We start from the raw sequence: 19,840 nt of genomic DNA, 5'->3' as shown, positions 1-19,840 counted from the left end.
CAATGTTTAGAGCACGGGCGTGCTTCAAAAATAGGCATAGAAGGGCACGGGCGCGCTCTTGCCTGACTCGATGTCCAGTACTTTAAGGGCGGGTGCGCCCAAATGATAGGGTTAATAGGGCATGGGCACGGGCTCCAAAAACTTTGAAATTTTTATAGTAGTTTGCGAAGACATCCAGTAAGTCGCCTATAAAATTTCAGATCAATCAGAGTTATGAAAGTCCTTCTACTACCCTACAAAGTTTGTGAAACAGTTTTCGAACACAACACAAACAACTGAATGGTTAACCAATCAAAACAGAGCCAAAAATTGCCAAAATTTTTCTGGAGACTTCTCACAGATCATGCAGTTTCCTGTAAAAATGTTAGAGCAATTGGAGTTCTACAAACCCTCCTTATCAGCTGTTGTTCCAGAAATTAAGTGTTGCAAAACTACAGAAATACACTGAAAACAATCAACTAGTTAGATGGTCAAAACAAATAAAAAACTCTTCAAATATTTACTACAAACTCCTGACTTATGATAGATACTTCCATAAAAATATTAGAATTTTTGGAACTGCCTAAGTACCCTTACCTGTCACTGTTTCCCGAAACTTACCGTTTGAAAGCTGAAATGTATCACTGTAAAGATGGTATTAGTTCACTAGCTAAAACAACTAGGAAAAATCTGAAAATATTTCAGTAAATCAACAACACCTTAAGGATTATGTCTGTAAATTTTCATAATTTGTTGAAATTTACAAATACCATTTCTGTAGTGTTCTTCATTGTGAATCCCCAGACATAACAAAATGGAGGGCGTGCGCCCCTGTGCTTAAAATAGTGAACAGTACCGAAAATACAAGAAATAAGAAAGAAAAATTAAAATGGTGGGTGGGGCGAGAATGGGGGATTGCCCCTTGGATTCAACCAATTGAATTATTGTCCTGAATGAGTTTAAGATGGCAGCGGCGCCATTTGATAAAGACAAATTTATACAAATTAACTATCTATGCGTAAACACAAATAATCAATCAACTAAACAAGTGCTTAGATCAATATTTCTACTCTCAAATAATAATGAAGTAATATATAAAGAGTCAGGATTCGTTCTACTCCTAAACTACCAAGACTAAATAGAATCCAATTAAAATCAAACACAAAGAAACAATTGTGAGAGTAATATTATGTTGAGAATTTATACTACGAGATAATACTATCAATTGATCTTATACTAATATTAACTAAAATAATTAAATATAGATGAATCAAATATGGAGATAGCTAGAGAGAGATTCAAATTCACTTTTAATTTCTTAATATGCTAGCATAGATTTGTATAGAAAACTCTAGCCTAGATATTCTCACACAAGGTTAAAATATAAAGACTAGACCTTTAATGATCTCTAATTACTTTATACTATCTCTAGTCATAAACTAATTAGCATTAGAGAAAGCTTGTTCCCATTCTCATGGCAAACTTACTATTCTTTAATTGAGGTTAAACTTTTCTTATCTCTAAGTCAAGAAAAACCTAAACTTAAACCCTAAACAACAAATATATCCTAACAAATCAAGTCCTCTCAAAGCTTCATTCAAACTCCTTCTAATGGGAGTTTAGCTATGAATCATGGGACTATCATGGACATAATAATAGAAAGAAGAAAATATAATGAATAACTACTTTATTAAAGATAACTTGAATTGAATTAATGGTGGCTACAAACTAAACTCATAAACTAAAACTAAAAAGGAGAGAAAGAGAGAGAACCCTAATTTATTCTAACTAATGGAAGGGAGAGAGAGAGTTTAGGGTTTTTATTCTCTTATATAATGATACAAAATCGTGCATGGGTTGTTAGGTTAGGTTATGGACCCATAAATCAAGTCTATAACCCAATTGGTTTAATCCAAGACTTCCAATTCTGGTCTTGTTATTGTAGTGTGGGTTTTTACTAATTTATACTACTATAATCGAATCAAGGTTTGGACCATTAGAAAGAGCTTTCTGAGCCGGTCATTTTGATATAAAATGGGCCCAAATCCGAGGCCTAAGTCCAAAGATATGGCCTTTTGAAGTTCTGTTGACTTTTCTTCAGCTCTCTAATCCGGTTTGACTTTCACTTAACAGTGTTAACTTGGGCTTTTTAAGGGCTTTTTCTCCATTAAACTTTGGCTTTCTTCATGGAACTTCTCTAGCAATCATTTTAGCTTCTTTTAGCGCCTAATTAGTAACGAATTGACATTTATTCAACTCCGAACCCTGAAATACTCAAAAGCACGTAATTAGTGATAAATCTATATTATTAATAACATAATTGGCTAAATATAAATATTATTAAATGGTTTAAACTACAGTTTTTGGCTCTTATCAGCAATTAACATCAACTATGATATAAAGTATAATAAAAAAATTCAATTTACTTTTTGGCTTAAATGATTAACGTAGAGTCTAAGCTATGGAAATACCCATCAAAGAACCATTTCTACAATTTTGAAATATAGAACCATGGCGGTCTCAAATAGAGCTTCAACAAAAAACATTATCGATATTTAAATCATGGAAGACATAAATTAGGTAGGCGGGAAGCTTATAATAACTACTCAATTTGTGATTTAAGGAAATAGAATGTACAATGTCAAAATGGGTAAATAAGTAGGCATCACAGTTGCAGACACGTTTCCCTCCCATCCTTGAGCAAAACCTGATGGTGTGCAATAATAGAAAATTGTTGATGAAAACTCGATAGAAAAACTACACCTGTACTGTAGCCAAGGGTCGCTTCTTATTAGAAAATCAAATTTTCATTTGGAAGAGGTTAAGAAATTAATTTATAAAAATTATAAAACAAAATGATTTAATATTGGATGAAAAATTTATAGTTACCTCTTAAGCTGCATGTCATACAATCAGTGCTTCCAAACTTTATTTCTTGGATACACCATTGTTAACAAAAAATTAAAATTAAAAATAAAAAATCAGAGATGGCGTAACATATATGAAGCTTGCATAAAATTCCCTTTCCAACTCTTAAATTTGCTTCCAGAGTTGCATAATAGCAGCAATTGCATTAGAATAAGTGAACAGTAATGAATGCAAGATGTTTTATGGCATAGAAATGCCTATAAGGATGCATAGGCTAAAATTTATTGATCTTAAACAGGTGAACATCAAAAGTTAGAAGAGGTAAGTACTTGATAATTAGTGATCCCATATTTTTTTAGCCATTTGGTTTTCATGATGCAGGGTATATCTCCTTATCTTGCTACCCAATGCTTGCACTACTGCCACGGATAAATGATCCAGGGTATCTCAAGGCAGGTGCAAATAAATGCCTATAATAAGTCATGCTTATAGCAAATGCTTATTCAGATTAGATATATCTCTATATAATAGCTAGCCCGATGCCAGATTTTTCACTAATGGCACACTAGTTACTATAGCAACTCCCTTTCTAGACACCTTTGCAATAATCTATGGTATGTATCATTGTCTGTTCCGAAAGAGCTTGAGAAGTTAAATCCTAAGAAATCTTGTCATCCACTCTGTTGTCTCCTATTTCATCTCTTAATTATAATATTGTTATAAACACCTTAATATGCATATGCTTAGCACTTTGAGAGAGCAATTGCTCAGTAGCATTGCCTACTGAACTTCCACCTCAAGTCTTGAATTCCCTCTAGTGTCCCAATTTCTCCATCAAAAAATCTGCTCTACACCAAGAAATAAAAAATGATAACACTGAACAAACATTTTTAGAAAAAATATATTAGAAACAAAAGGAGAATTTAAACATACTTCATCATCAATTTAAAAAGCAATTAAATGACAAAAAGGAAAGGTCAAAAAAGTATGCTCTTTCTAGCCCAAATTTAATACATCTCAATAAGTGTTTCTTCAAATAGAAAAAGGACACCAAAACAGAGTCAGGTCATTACCAGAAGCAAAGCAAAGAAGAACCTCACAATATATTACATGCATGTTTTTGAAATAGAAACAAAAAATAAATAACTAACCAAGAGAGGAGAAAAAAAAAAAAGAGAACACAATAATTTAAATAATAAATATTGACCTTGCCTTTTTTCATCACATACCTTAATTCGATTTAGATCTTGAGCCTTTTTCCTGGGTTTAGTTGTGTATATGGTCCCCAATAAATAATTCTCGCTGACCGCATCTTGGGGATGAGATAGTCACTTATCATTTATCAATGTAAAAAACATTGCAGGGGCTTGAAGGCTATATTGAAAAGAAACGATAGAGTTAGAATGTTTTTTGTTTTCTTTTTCGGTTATTAGATCATTACCGACTCTAGAACTTTCAACCTTTTGAGAAGAAGATGGTTTGTTTGTTTGTTTTTTGAGGTTGTCGAAGGGTTTTATTGTTTATTGGGTTTTGTATCTCTAACGGTGAATAGAAAATTCATGCGTGTTTACTTTTTCATTTCAGACACAATTGAAAAGACCAAAAAGGTTCTTTATAAATTACTATATGCACCAATAATAAGGTTAACTTGGTAATCAACCAACTAATTATTTGTTAAGTGAGGACTTTTTTGAAAATTTTGCTGACACGGCTCACTATGAGCATCTTGGCAGGACGGATATTAATGTAGGTAGGATTTGAGAAGGGGTAGCGGTATTGACACCCCAATAAATGGGACTAGCACCCATTTGGTAAAAGGGTAGTGGAATAATGGTTATTCCACGTGTGTCCCTTCTTCATATGGGTTTACCACCCCCACCAAGCACCTCATCTTTTTTTGTCCAAGTCGGCACCCAAGTTTGAAAAAAGAAATCCAAACCTTATATTTCTCATTCTCATCCGACACTTTCCCTCCATTCCTTTTCTTGTCCTAGCGAAACCGAACTCCCGCCATTTTCAATTCCACAAAAATTTACTTCGTTCAAATATGAGTGATGAAAATACCACGGCAGCCAGATTCTGCCAACAGAACAAACCCGTGGCAAAAAAGTGCCGCCAACAGACAACACTGACGGCAATCAACTGTCGTAGCTCATTTTTTACTTGAAAATTTCTAGTTTGACTCTCGGTTCATACTTTTTGTAACTTCCAGCCAACCAAATTTTGAAATAAGGAAGTGGAAGGTGTTGGGGGAAGTTAGAGTTGGGATATTTGCCAAACAAGGTATACCCATTGGAACTGAATTTTCCTATGATTATAACTTTGAACGGTATGGTGGTGCTAAGGTTCGCTGCCTATGTGGTGCCCCCTTCTGTTCTGGTTTCTCTGGGCAAAGTTTCGCGGTTTCCAGATGAGTCTTTTAAAAGGGTCGAGCAATGCAATCTTGCTGTTGCAAATTATAAGTCGCTTAATGCATATCTGGTTTTGTTGCATGGGCGTGGCAAGACCATATTGCTAATTAGCACAATACTCTCAATACGATTTGGTTCACATGAAAACTTTTGGTGTTATTTCTGTATGCAAATGCTAAGTTGATTTGCAGTTGTCTTTTTCAACACTGTAGTTGTGATACTGGAATCCCGGAATTGTTGTATCTTTTATATGCATGTCGATGTACCTATTATTGTATAGTTAATACTACAATCTAATACCATCTCAATATAAGGATCGAAAAACCATGCTCGATCAGAAGGAAGTTGATGCCAAACGCGTTTCTTTACTCTACTGGAATTCCACAGCAAGCCGATACCGCCAACAGAACAAACTTGCGGCACAAGGGTGCCACCAAAAGACCACACTGACGGCAATCAATTGTCGTAGCTCATTTTTCATTCAAAAATTTATTTACACCTACTAGAATTCCATGGCAGCCAGATGCCGCCACCAGAACAAACCCACGACACAAGGGTGTCACTAAAAGACAACACTGATGGCAATCAATTACCGTAGCTCATTTTCCACTCGAAAAGTGGGGTGGGGTGCTTTGGATGGCGGGGTGTATGGACAATGTCTCATTAAATGGAGGGGTGCCAGTACCACGGATTTAAACAAAGGGGTGCTAACTCCCAATTTTTTGGGGTGTCAATACCGCGGCCCTTTGAGAAGAGATGGTTCGTTATTGTTTTTGTTTAAAAGGGTCGACTCGTAAAATGAAAGACTCATCGCATCACGGGATCACGACTTGCTTCAGACCTTCAGTTACTTGAGCCAACAAGTCTAATACTCTTTTCTTTTATGTTATCACATCAACTCCTATTATAGTTAGGTATTCGCATGGGCACCTTCCATTTTGTGTTAGGCAGACTCCAAAAAATAAAATTTTATTACAAATTTTCCAACTTAAAAAACATGTTTTGTGTTGGGCACCCCCACCCCCCCTACATCAAAGGTAACTTACCCCAAAAAAAAAAAAAAAAAAAAAAAAAAAAAAAAAACTAACACTGGTTGCAACCTCCACTACACCACAGTGTAGTTTGAACTCTACTTTCTCTACACCGTTGTGTAGTTTAAGCTCCACTTTCACTACACTGCAGTGTAGTTTGAAATTTGAACCACACAAATTACAGAATACATAGTTATTTGAAATTTTGTAGGTTATTTGAAATTCGTGAAAAAACTAGTTTCATCCCATATTAATAAATTGTTATCAATTAAAAAATAATCCACTCAAAATTTGATCAATAAAAGTACAAAATTTTAAGAAATGTTTGAAATTTCACAAATTCAAATGTGAAAATGGCTTCCCTTTTCTAAGATAATTCTTAAAATCTAATTCCAAAAAACAATTCTCAGTCCAATTCCCAAACGACCTGGCTCGGTCGCAGAAGCTAAGCCCAAACGACACTGCTAAATCATTGTGACACCGTATTGAATCCAATTCCCAAACGACCCGGTTGGGTCGCGGAAGCTAAGCCCAAATGACACTGCTAAATCGTTGGGATACCGTATTGAATCTAATTCTCAAACGACCCGGCTGGGTCGCAGAAGCTAAGCCCAAATGACACTGCTAAATCGTTTCAAAATAGGAAATGTGGCATGTGGGAGTCGCTCAGTGTCTGTCTTTGTTATCCAACCATACCAACCTTCCTTTTCATGATGACAAGGTTCGAGTGTTCTTCTCCTAGTATCACTTGGAAGATCACTAAGATCCAAGTTTTTGGCACTCCTCCAAGTCTTCCTTAAACACTTCTACTCCTTCGATGAGAGAATAATCAGGTAGGTGATGTCTGTTCTTTCTTTCACCACCTGTTTCTCCATTTAAGGGATGGCTCTGAAGTAGGTCATTGCACAGAGACAAGTCTTCGACAAGTTGTTGAGAATCTAATAGATATTATGATATTGATTCACCTTTCGACCATTTCAAATTTTCAATACAATCGTCATTATCACCTAGCATGTGATTTTCCAGATCTTCTGATATTAGGTTATTATGATCCTCAAGCACCCCCTCCAATGGTACGACATCATCTACATTCCCAGTTACAAGATTCTTGAACTACAAAAGAGGAAGGCAGAATATCAGTATTACATTGAGAATAGAATATAAAATAATTGGAGTGAATCACCTCTAATAAGAAAAAGACTCAAGACAACATACAATTCTTGTACCTGAGAAGAGTTTACAATGTCCCCTAGCACACGTTCTTCTCCAGGATCAACATCAGAATGATGCCTTTCGGTACGAGGGGGTTCTGGAATCACAGATTTTGGAGTCAAATAACAACATAACCATTATTATATATTGCCGTCGAAAACACCCTTGTTTGCACGTGCTTGGTGCGAATCAATTTTTGGTTTTTGGTTTTTGGTGAATCCGCGGTGACGAAAGGTGGTAACGGGTTATTTGGTTTGTTTTTGTTCAGGTTTGGTGACGGGTCTGCCCAACACTCTCTGTTGCACAATTACAGAGTATACAAACCCCAAATTGGACCGGGGTCTGCCCAACACAAAATGGGTCCGTCAATAACAGACCCTTATAGTTATTATTCTATCTTTTTTAAGCATCAAATCTGTTTCCTAATTTACAATCAACCCCATTAATCATAAGATTCTGATTCTAAATTAAACAAATTTCTTAAAAAATCTCACCTCTTCCCTCTCCTTTTAAAGGCTGGAGACGTTCTACACTTTTGCTGTAAAATAAAATCATGGAAACAACTTCCATTCGAACACCACCCAAGATTGCATTCCTATCCACATCTCGTCAAAATCTGAAAACATCGTTTCCAATTTCTCAAATAGTGGGCACATCAAAACCAAGGACTCTCTCTCTCTGCGCTCAACAGGTTATATTATTTATATTTTTATGTTTTACTTATAGTTTTATAAAGAATGAGATGATGACTCATTATATATGTGTTTGTAGTTGGAGGCTAGCAATGAAGAACCACTGAGTAATCCAGAGATTGTACTTAAAGTAAAGGAATGGGAAGTGGGAAAGTTTCAAGAAGAGATAGCAGCTAGAGATGGTATTCGAATTCGAAGACGCCCACCTACTGGTCCACCTCAGCATTACGTGGGACCATTTGAATTTCGGTTACAAAATGAAGGGAATACTCCTAGGAACATTCTAGAAGAAATTATTTGGTATAAGCATACTGAAGTAGCAAAGGTATATCTCTACTTATAAGTTTTAAGTTTCGTGTTTTCATTTTTATGCATTGAATAATGATTAGTTGAATTGTTTAGTTGAAAGAGAAAAGGCCGTTGCATACATTGAAGAAAGATATTGAGAATAATCCTGTTAGAGATTTTGTTGGAGCTTTAAAGGGGTCGTATGTGCGGACTGGTGTACCGGCTTTGATTGCTGAAGTTAAAAAAGCTTCTCCTAGCAGAGGAGTATTGAGGGAGGATTTTGATCCGGTAATTTTTTACTGTGTTGTTTTTTGAAATGTTCTTTTCAAAATGTTTTACCTCTCAACCGACATTGGACTATCATACGATCACTTGTGCACTCTTGCTTTGAACATTTGAAATGTTTGTTGCTTTTTGTATGGTGTAATGATGAAAATGCTAATTGGAGTGGTTTCACTTAGTTATGTTCTTGGGGGTGAATGATCACATCCTTCCCTATGTTAAAATGCTTTAGGGATTGACATGTGTCCACCAAAATATTCTTTCATGTTAGTCTATTGATTAGTTTTATTGTTTAAACACGTGTCTGTGGTTTGATTCTGAAACAGGTTAAAATAGCTCAAGCCTATGAGAATGCTGGGGCTGCTTGCCTTAGTGTTTTAACAGACAAGAAGTACTTTCAGGTAAGTATTTGGTATATGATTTGACTATTTGATCAGTTATCATAACTTGAAATGTATATGAATCGCTTACAACACCCCCCCCCCCCTATTCTATTTATTTGGGTGTTCTTTACTTTAGGGAGGCTTTGAAAATCTTGAGGCGATCCGAAATGCTGGAATAAAGGTCTGTCTTGTTCTTTATCTCTTTTATCGATTATCTACAGTCATTCCATTTCATTATTAATATGTTCTTTTATTGAATTAGCCTGTTTCTTGAGCATTGTTACAGTGCCCTCTTCTTTGCAAAGAATTTATTATTGATGCATGGCAAATTTACTATGCTCGGACCAAAGGGGCTGATGCAGTTCTTTTGATTGCTGCTGTACTGCCTGATCTTGACATCAAATACATGACTAAGATCTGTAAAATGCTTGGGTTGGCAGCACTAGTTGAGGTTTGTAGAACGTCTTAATCAAACTTCCATTTTCAGTATATGTGATAGAGATCTTTAAGCTATGATCCAACTTTCCTTTAACATGGCAGAATCCCGACTTTAGGTAATTTGTTTCCAATGATTATTTCATTTCCTATGTCAGCATTACTCTTGAAGCCTCTTTTCTGTTTTTTTTTTAATCTCTCTCTCCCTCTCTCTAATTTGTTTTTATAACCGACACTTATAGGTTAACTAGGTACATGAAAGTCTTTTGTCATAAATATATTGATCTAACCCTTAGTTACAATAACAGATTCAACTATAGTTTATAAGGACATTTACTACATTTCTCAGACACTACTCTTGATCTTGACTCCTAGTATCTAGGAGCAGGAACACGTTCAATTCTAGTCTTATTAGCCTCTCAATAAGGTTTTATTGTTCCAGTTTACTGTGTCCAGGCTTTGTTGTACTTGTAAGTCTTGTAAACAGCTTAACTTACAGTGTCACTTGCTGACAAAACTTAGGCCCCAAAAAATTTCTGTACTTGCTTTTGTAATTTATCTGTGACTTAATGGAATTGTTTCTTTCTAGAAATTTGCAAGCATTTTCGAATGACATTGACGTTTACAGGCTTGCAAGGCGGCCCTCTTATTCCAGGCATAAACACATTTTTAAAGGGCTATCACTCAGGCTTTTTTCGTCAATGACCTCATTAAAGTTTTTATTTTCCTGAAAGAATTGAGCGCAAGTTTTTGGCAAAAAACAGTTTGTTTCGTACTCTTAAGTAGTCAGAAGGCCCACCTTGCAAGAATGTACGTTTGGAATATAATCGACTTTTGACAAAACAAAATAAGTAGGCCAGCCTTGGAAAACCCAATCCAAGGGTGATCCTAGGTAGGAGAACATTCACACTCCTTTAGAGTGTGGAACAAATTCTCTCTTTTTTTTACTGTTATTTAAGAGTTATTTTCCAACATCCACTCACTTATCATTTTACTTTCTTTTGGCTATAATAAGCCTTCTTTAACTTTGAAGTGTCTGAGAAAGACATTTATGTATGTTTCCCTCCCTTAAACCTTAGGCCAATAATAACCATGACAAGTCCTTTAGTAGAAAGAAATACTAATATAATCATCGATTTTGCATATAACAGTATGTATTTTATTTTTGTATTCTTTTCTATTCAAGGTACATGATGAACGGGAAATGGATCGTGTTCTAGGAATAGAAGGGATCGAGCTAATTGGGATCAACAACCGTAACCTCGGTGAGCTTCTGTGGCTTTATGAGTATCTCTTATAGAAACAACTATGTAAAAGTTAACTCATCCAAGTAGGCAAGCCTTATTCTTTTAAATGCTAATTGTTGTTTCACATCGCATATTTACTTTCACTTTAGTTTCATTATATATATACATATGTCATTAGTTGCCTTTTGGGGTTACTATTGGACTTAATATACTCAACATTTAGGTTTCTTTGTGGTTCTAAGAATTCTTTAGGAGTGGTTGTGAGGTTGTCTAGGGTAGTGAAGGTCTGGTGTTTGGTGGGAGAACATAGTATTGTTGCGAAGTTACAATGGCACGGATATGTGTGTCTGTATCCGTATCTGTATCCGTATCCGTATCCGAAGTGTCTGACATGGAGAAATATAAAAGAAAATGAGGTATGTCACATACCATATGTATCCGACATGAATTATTTTTAAAATATGGCATGTTCATGTAACTCAATATTGTTGTAGCTTCGTTATTTCATTATATATGTTTTTAAAGGAAATGAGGTTTAGTTGAGGTCTAGTGGGATCCTACCTGTGCCGCATTTCTTGTTTTTATATCTACAGTTAATTTATTTTTTGATTCATTTATTTTTGTCCACGACATTTTTAAAGGAGCAAGTTTTTTTGCATATGCATGGCACATGTTACATTCATCTATTATTGTTCTTTTATTTGTAGTTTATATATGTTTTTGGCTCATCTGCAGAAACATTTGAACTTGATATTAGTAATACAAAGAAACTTCTTGAGGGAGAGCGTGGTCAGATCATTCGCCAAAAAGATATAATTGTAAGATATTTGTATATTAAAAACCACAGAAATTTGAAACATTTAGTTCATTTAAATAGGAATGAAACTAATTTATACTGAATCGTCAGGTTGTTGGCGAATCTGGATTGTTTACTCCTGCTGATATTGCCTATGTACAAGCAGCTGGAGTCAAAGCAGTAAGCCCTCAAATCTACACCTATGTTTGTTTAGTTTTCCTTTTATTATTATACTTGTGGAATTTAGAAGAGACAAGTGTGTTGTATCTATCTTTCTAAATATCATGTGGTTCCCTCTGCTACTGATGAAAATCTTTTATTTTTGTTTTAATATTTTTAATTTGGTTTGTATATGTGACGTCCAAGCTGATGCGTCCTAGGGTTCCAAACCCTTGATTTTATTCCTAATTGGTTTTATTATTAGGGATCTTTAGTATAATGTTTGGTTGCTATTTTGAAGCTGTTTAGCATTGGTTAACTTGATGGTTATATTTAACTTTTAAGATTAGATGTTTTTAGTTTCTAATTTGAATTAGAAGTCTAGGTTTTGAAATCATTAGTTGGTTAAGTCTATACATTGAGCTGTAGGCTATTGGTCATAATACTTGGTTGATTAATTAATAAACTTTGTGTATCGTGTGAGAGAAGACTAGAAGAGTCTCTTTGTATGTGTTGTTTGAATAGTTGCTGGGTGATTCCGTTCTTCAATTTTTTAGGTTTAAGTCTGGTTGTCATAACGGCTCATAAGCAACTAGAGAATACATAGGTTTAAAAAACACATAAGAGCCTTGAGGCGCTAGCCTTCGAGAGACTTATGGCGTGCCTCAGAGGCTTAGTGAAGCACAAGCCTCAATGGCTAAAACAAAACTTAATATTGTTTTTAAAATTGAACAATTCACCATATGAATAAGGTTGTTTTGTCCTTTGAACATTAAAAAAAAATGGAATTTTAAAGGGCAAATCTGTCATTGAGGCTATAGCCTCAGCCCCAAGACGTTTTTCTGCAAACTGCTGAGGCGTGCCTCGATGCATTTTGTTAAACCTTAGTCGTCTAAGCTCACATAAAGAAATAGTAGGATGTTTTGTAGGTGTGACAGTAGTATGTGCTTGCGTAGGTGCATTTAAATTTATTGTCTTTGTAATGACGAAGTAATATTTGGTTTTGGACATATGCCTGCATTCCATACATCTAATAAATTTTTGGTTGTTCTTGTTCATTATTGATGCCTACCCTGTAGGGACTCGAGTAATATACTCTTTTTCTTAAAATTCTTGCTGTTCCTTTGTAGGTTTTGGTCGGAGAGTCGATTGTAAAACAAGATGATCCTGGAAAAGGAATAACTGGCCTTTTTGGTAGAAGCATTTCTTCATAATCTATTATTTTGACACCCTTCCTTTTTGCACTGATTCTCGCCTTTCTCCAATTAGAATACCATAGAAATGATTGTTGTATGTTGTTGTTTGAGTTATATATAACTTAAATAATTCAATGTTGGGAGATTCTTTACTACTACTACTACATATATCCTCGGATGTTTTTGCCTGTCTATTATAGTTTTAGTGGATGTTTGGGTCTCATTTTTTCTTAAAAATCATTTTTATGAAAAAATATTTATTCTAAAAACAGTTTTTGAATAAACATGTTTGGTTGTAATTTTTCTTAAAAGCTATTTTATCAAATCAGATTTTGCACTATATTTTTCGATATATTTCTGCATATCGCGGCATAAAGTACTAAAGTGTAAAACATCTTGGCAATTCATTTCCCTTGAGCACCCAAAGTATTTCTTTCAAAGAAAAATAGTTTTTTAACTTGAAAAACAAATTTTACCTAATTATAAGGGTGTTTGGATCCTATTTATTTATTGCCAAAAATAATTTATTAGTGAAAAAACATTTTTTGAAAAAATAAATGCGTTTGGTCTTTTTTTTTTTTAAATAGTTTTTCATCCAAAAAATATTTTTTGCTCTCAAAAACTCCTTTTATGATAATTAGGTAAAATTTGTTTTTCAAGTTAAAAAACTGATTTTTTTAGGGAAACACTTTGGCGCTCAAGACAAATGAACTGCACGGCTGTTTTAGACTTTAGTACTTTATGCAGCGATATGCCAAAATATATCGAGAAATATAGTGCGAAATCTGGTTTGATAAAATAGTTTTTAAGAAAAATCACAACCAAACATGTTCATTCAAAAACTGTTTTTAGAATAAATATTTTTAACCCATATTTTTTCATAAAAATGTTTTTTAAGAAAAATTGATTTTTTGAAAAAATGACCCAAACACCTACTAAAACTAGTTTTTTGGATGAAAAACTATATATATTTTTTAAATAGAGACCAAACGCATTTATTTTTTCAAAAAATATTTTTTCATTAATAAACTAAATAAATAAGATCCAAACACCGAGGGGCGAACCCAAGGGAGGGCTGCACCAGGCTTCAGTTTGGGGTCATTTTGGTAAAATAGAAAAAGTAGTATGCAGTACAATACCAGTCCTCCAGTTTTGCTGCAATAAAACTCTATGCTCAGTTTGCATCTTTCTTCTCCTGTCCATCAGTCCATGTTCATTCTGCTACTTTGTTTTTTCTTTTTATTTATTTTGGATTGGAGTCGAAAAACAACGGGTCTAATTAGGTTTTATTGTCCCTCAATTTCTAAATTGGGTGTTGGTTTAAGGTTGTCATCTTCTTAATGGTTTGAAACTTAATTTTTACATAAACTTTTGCTTCTCAAAACAGAGTGGTAATTACCCAAAACATATCTGTCAACAATTTAACATGCAATGTTTGAAATAATAGTTGTTAATTTGCCACCATGTTCAATTCCCTTCAAATCTAGAAACAATCTTTTTATTACTATCAATATCTCCTGTTTGGTTTCTATATAACAATGAACTAGATGAAAAGAAGTCACACTAAAAACAAATTGAAAACCTTAGTTCAATGAGAATCTCAATGATGAGTTTTTTATGGGATGTTAAGAATGACAAGTTTCTTATGGGATGTTCAGAAAGATGGGGGATTTTATTCTGTGTGACTTGGCAAAATGGGTAGGACTCGTGAAGATGGGGGATTTTATTCTGTGTGACTTGGCAAAATGGGTAGGACTCGTGAAATTGTGAAGGAGAGGAAAAAAAAACCTAGAACGGTTCTCTTTTTTTTTAAATCAACATGGCTGATTTCTATTGGGCCAGAATCAAAATTAGCATAGCTTTATTGCAGCAAAAATGGGCTCTATTTAGCCCGGGGAGAGTTGAAGTCCTGGTTTCGCCCCTGCAAACACCCTCTAAATTATGTTTTCCCTTGAGATTCTTGTAACCTCATGGTTTTTTCATGACTTTGATCTCGGAAGCAGAGCTGCTTATTGCTATCAACCCATGGGAATAGGGATGTCATTGGACAAGAATGAATACTAAACAAAATGAACTTTGTAGCCTGTTTCTTCTGCACAAACATAGACTGGGTGCAGAGTACATACTGCAGATAATCACTGATGATGCTACTTGATTTTGTATGTTTGTAAGTAGTAAGTACTGATACATTTTTTTTTTCTAAAAAACCGTTTTAATGAATTCATACTTCATGAGTAAGTTGACGAGTTATAATGAACCAACAAGGTGATTAAACTCATGAACCTTGATATCAACATCTATCCAACATCCAAGTAGATATTACTCCCACGTTCTAACTTGAAGAACTTTTGCAAACTGAAAGCTCCAACTTCCAGTAGTAGGTGACGTGTTCGAATAATGAGTTTTCTTGGACTGTTTTTCAGGAATTGTAGATCATCTTCACCTCCATAATTCTAATACTTCCGAGTCACCACTTGAAACATGATAAGTCTCATGGTCTCAATCTGTAAATGATGTCGCACTGATATTCTAAAATAATTCAGAGGTATATTCTAAGACGATCTAAAGTTTTGAAAGTTGCAGCACAGCCTAAAACTTCACTCAAAATCCCTACTCCTGTGAGTTAGATTTCCACATCACACTTAATTACTTGAATTGAATAGGCAATAGAAGACAGTAGAACGACAAAAATTTCTTGTCTTATATACTGTTGTTTGGACATACGAAGACCAAGTCCAATGGCTCTTTATCTCCCTAATGGTGGAGGCCAAAGTGAAGATTTTCACTCTCTATATGTGATTTACTCTCTATATACTCTATATATAGGGAGTATTATTGAGATACAGAGTACATTCGGCGCCAGTTCAAGAGGAGTGATATGACTTAATTTTCTATTTGGCGCCAGTTTAAGTGGAGTGATGTGACTTTCTTTCTTTATTTGCATTATGAGCCAGATGAAGTGGAGTGGCTTGTTGAGATTTTCATTCTATAACTGTAAAACCATTGGACCCATTTTCCTTATCTATATTTGTAAAACACTGTTAAATTGAAGAATAAAGATAATGAGTCCAAAACCATTGGACTCAACCCAAGTGCAACTCTGTTGCGTACTTTGCTCCTAAATAGAGACAAAAACGGCCACTGATTCTATATTGTTCTTTAGGGGTAATAATTCTCACAATCAACGCGTTTTTATTTTTTGAATTACTCTCAAATTTTCGAGTGAAAATAACTCTGAAAACCATTTTTCAAGTGAAAATAATCCATAAAGACAAATAGCTCGGATTTGAAATAAATATTTTCTGATTTTACCTTTTTTGTCGTTTTGTTATGAACAATAGGTGTTCATACCTTATGTTGATATACGAACAATGATTGTTCATACTCAAATAAGTGAACGTACCTCATACAATATATTAATGTATGAACAACGATTGTTCATACTCAAATAAGTGAACGTACCTCATACAATATATTAATGTATGAATAATGATTGTTCATAACTCATGTTGAGGCATAAACAATGATTGTTCATACTCCCATAAATGTTCTTACTGATCTGATCGTAGATTATGTTGAGGTATGAACATTGAGGTATGAATGTTCATACTCCAATAGGTGTTCTTATTGATCATACATTATGTTGAGGTATGAACAATAATTGTTTATACCCCAAACATGTATGAACAGTGATTATTCATTGTTCATACGAACATCATACGAACAGTGATTGTTCATACTTCAAATAGGTATGAACAATCATTGTTCATACTATATATACTGAGTCATTTCAGTTGGATCGGGCCATTTATTATTTTGCGCTAGAGGCATACTTGACTTTTCATCTACCCAAGTCGTTTTTAATTTCGCGTCAAAGGTGCATTTGACCCGGGTCCTTGTGAGTAATTAAAACAAAAAGGGTATTTTAGGTTTTGGTCCTTCTAAATAATGGGTATTTGGGGTTTGGTCCTCACTAATCGACTTATTAGGCTTTGGCTGACTGTTAGTCAAGACGATTTAGGAGGACCAAAGCCTAATAAATTGATTAATACGGACTAAACCCCAAATACCAATTATTTAGGATGACCAAAACCTAAAAAATGATGAATTATACTTGAAAGTTGTTTCTTTCTTCACTTATTTTTTGCTAGATTACAAGGGAAGGGGGTGTCCTTTAGAGCATCTCCAATGGGGGGTGTAAACCGTATAGAGTGGAAAGTTTACACTCCAAGTGTAAAAAACCTCTATCCAATGGGGGTGTTAAACCGTAGGTAATAGACTATTAGTTGATAAAGGGGGTGGAGAATTCCACATCTCGCTATCAGTTGATAAATAGCCTAGGCGACACTTGAACACACGTTTGAACAAAAGAAACGTTCGGACGTCACTTGACGTCCCTATCTATTTCTAAAGTCACAATTTGAAAATTTTAAACTCAAACGACACTTGAAGTGACGTCCCTTTAAGTGTCATAACACTTAAAGATGGACGTCACTTTAAGTGTCGTCTGAGTTTAATATCAATTTTTTTTACACTTCTTCGTTGGGAACAATAGAGAGTGGATATTTATGGGCTATACAATAATTTACAATTAGAATTGTAAAATCCTAATGGCACCTAGGTGGAGGTGTAATTTTACACCCCCCATTGGAGATGCCCTTACTCAGTGCAGCAGTGAGTTCTTACATTGCTTACCTTAGTGATCATGGTTAATGCTGAACACCTATTACTTTTAAAAGGGCATGCAACTGAAAACCTCATCCTGATTCCACATTGTGAGTAACTTCATATCTATTCTATAACTTATATGTCATATTTATGTCCCTCAATTGATCTCTTCAGTTGTAACAGTAATATATGTCTAAAGTTGTATTAGGGAAAGTTCATTGATTGTCTAGTCTACCTATTTAAATATTTATCGGAGACATTACATGTCTACTAGTATTGGTATGATTATTTGGAGTTAATGATTCAATCTAATTAAAAAGATTAATGATAAAAGAATTTTTCCATAATTGAAACAACTTTACTAATAAGATCAGAATTTGTACTAGGTAGAAAAGATAGCACACATTTAGTTCTTATAAATTATTAACAAATTCACCGTGAATCATGGTTATTAACTTATTCATAGTACCAACTATCAAAACACGTCTTTCCTACTGCATGATACACTTTCAGTTGAAGGACATAAATATGACAGATAAATTATGGAACAGATATAAAGTTACTCACAAAGTGGAATCATGGACGAGACTTTCAGTTGCATGCTCTCTTAAAAGTAATAGGTGTTCAGCATTAACCATGCTCACTAAGGTAAGCAATGTAAGAACTCACTGTTGCACTGAGTAAGGGACACTTTCTTATATGCACCCCTCATCTTGTGATCTAGCCAAAAAATAAGTGAAGAAATAAACAACTTTCAAGTATAATTCATCATTTTTTAGGTTTTAGTCTTCCTAAATAATTTGTATTTGGAGTTTGGTCTGCACTAGTCGATTTATTAGGCTTTGGTCCTCTTAAATCATTTTAACTAACAGCTTGTGATAGTCAATTTGGTTGACTGTTAGTCAAGACGATTTAGGAAGACCAAAATCTAATAAACCGATTAGTGAGGATCAAACTCTAAATACTGATTATTTAGGAAGACCAAAACCTAAAGAGCCCAAACAAAAAATGGGTATTACTTTTTTTTCCCCATCTGTGAGAGCCCACTCCCCGTTCGGTAAATTGGTACCACAACTTTTGAGCTTTAGATATTGATCGAGTTTGTTTGTTATAAGCATTTTGGTCCACGAAGTATACTCATGATACTAACTCCACGGGATCGATATTTGGAAATACCAACATTTCTTCCCCTCTATTCCTAACTTAAACTGAAGTACATATATTTGATATATTCCTAACTGAAATTATACGCGTAACGTTTTTTTTTTTGGAAAATACGCCTAGCTTTTTTGATATATTTGATATATGGTCCTAACTGAAATTAAAATACGCCTAACTTCAACTGAAATGAAAGACAAAACAGAAAAATAAAGAACAGTGTTAAGGACTTCTGATTCTATATTCTTCTCTGGGTATATGCTTAAATGAATTTTCTTTTTGGAATTTACATTAATAACAGGAGATATATATATAATCAATATACTATGGTTTTCATACTATGGTTTATACCATGACTCACAATTTCACCCACAAGACGAACTAGAACCTAATTTTTTGTGGATATGTCCAACAAACCATGAAGATCACTTCCGCAAAATTTCACCTCCTTTGATGATGTTTAACAATGTTAAAAGATTATTGCAAAATCAAAAAATCTGAGCCGTTAAAAAAAAATTAAAGTTGTCAACAATTTTTAAATAGGTTAGAGATTTCCAAATAAACTGAATTTTTGTGAAAAATCTATCCATAGGTAGAAGATCATATCTACAAAATATTAGTTTTTAACTCATCTTGTAAAGGGTCGTGGTATAAACCATGGTATAAAAAGTCATGGTAAATGGATCCCTCCCCTATATATATCTATATCTTAATATTAAAGCTCCCACAAGGGGTATTTTTCGAGTTCTATTAAAATTCCACGTCATCTCCTATTAAAACGGGAATTCTTCTCCTATTATAACGGGAATTTTTCTCCTATTAAAACAAATTCTAGCACTTCTAATTAAAGCGGGAATCATTATCATATTAAAATGGGAATTCCTCCCCTATTGAAAAGGTAAAATCTAGCATATCTAATTAAAACAGAAATTATTCTCCTATTAAAACATGATCTCTCTCCCAATGAAAAAAAAAAAAAAACGGATTTTTAAAACTTAATTAAACCAATTTATTAGAAAATTAAAACGGTTAGCA

At 34.3% G+C, this 19,840-nt stretch overlaps 1 protein-coding gene across 1 annotated transcript; it reads left to right on the top strand.

Moving 5' to 3' along the window:
* Positions 1-7,511: 7,511 nt before the first annotated feature.
* LOC147503415 (indole-3-glycerol phosphate synthase, chloroplastic-like) lies at positions 7,512-13,117 on the top strand. Its single transcript, XM_086608070.1, has 10 exons — positions 7,512-8,192; positions 8,273-8,518; positions 8,596-8,769; positions 9,090-9,164; positions 9,283-9,327; positions 9,433-9,597; positions 10,768-10,846; positions 11,564-11,646; positions 11,736-11,804; positions 12,914-13,117. Exons 1-10 carry the CDS (start codon positions 8,055-8,057, stop codon positions 12,995-12,997), a joined length of 1,158 nt encoding a protein of 385 aa, XP_086464196.1. The 5' UTR covers positions 7,512-8,054; the 3' UTR covers positions 12,998-13,117.
* The last annotated feature ends 6,723 nt before the right edge of the window (positions 13,118-19,840 follow it).

The sequence above is a fragment of the Coptis chinensis genome, chromosome 4, assembly GCF_015680905.1.
Source record: "Coptis chinensis isolate HL-2020 chromosome 4, ASM1568090v1, whole genome shotgun sequence".
NCBI classification, from domain to species: Eukaryota; Viridiplantae; Streptophyta; class Magnoliopsida; order Ranunculales; family Ranunculaceae; genus Coptis; species Coptis chinensis.
Note: the sequence above shows the minus strand (reverse complement) of the source record. Positions and strands in the feature narration are given on the sequence as shown.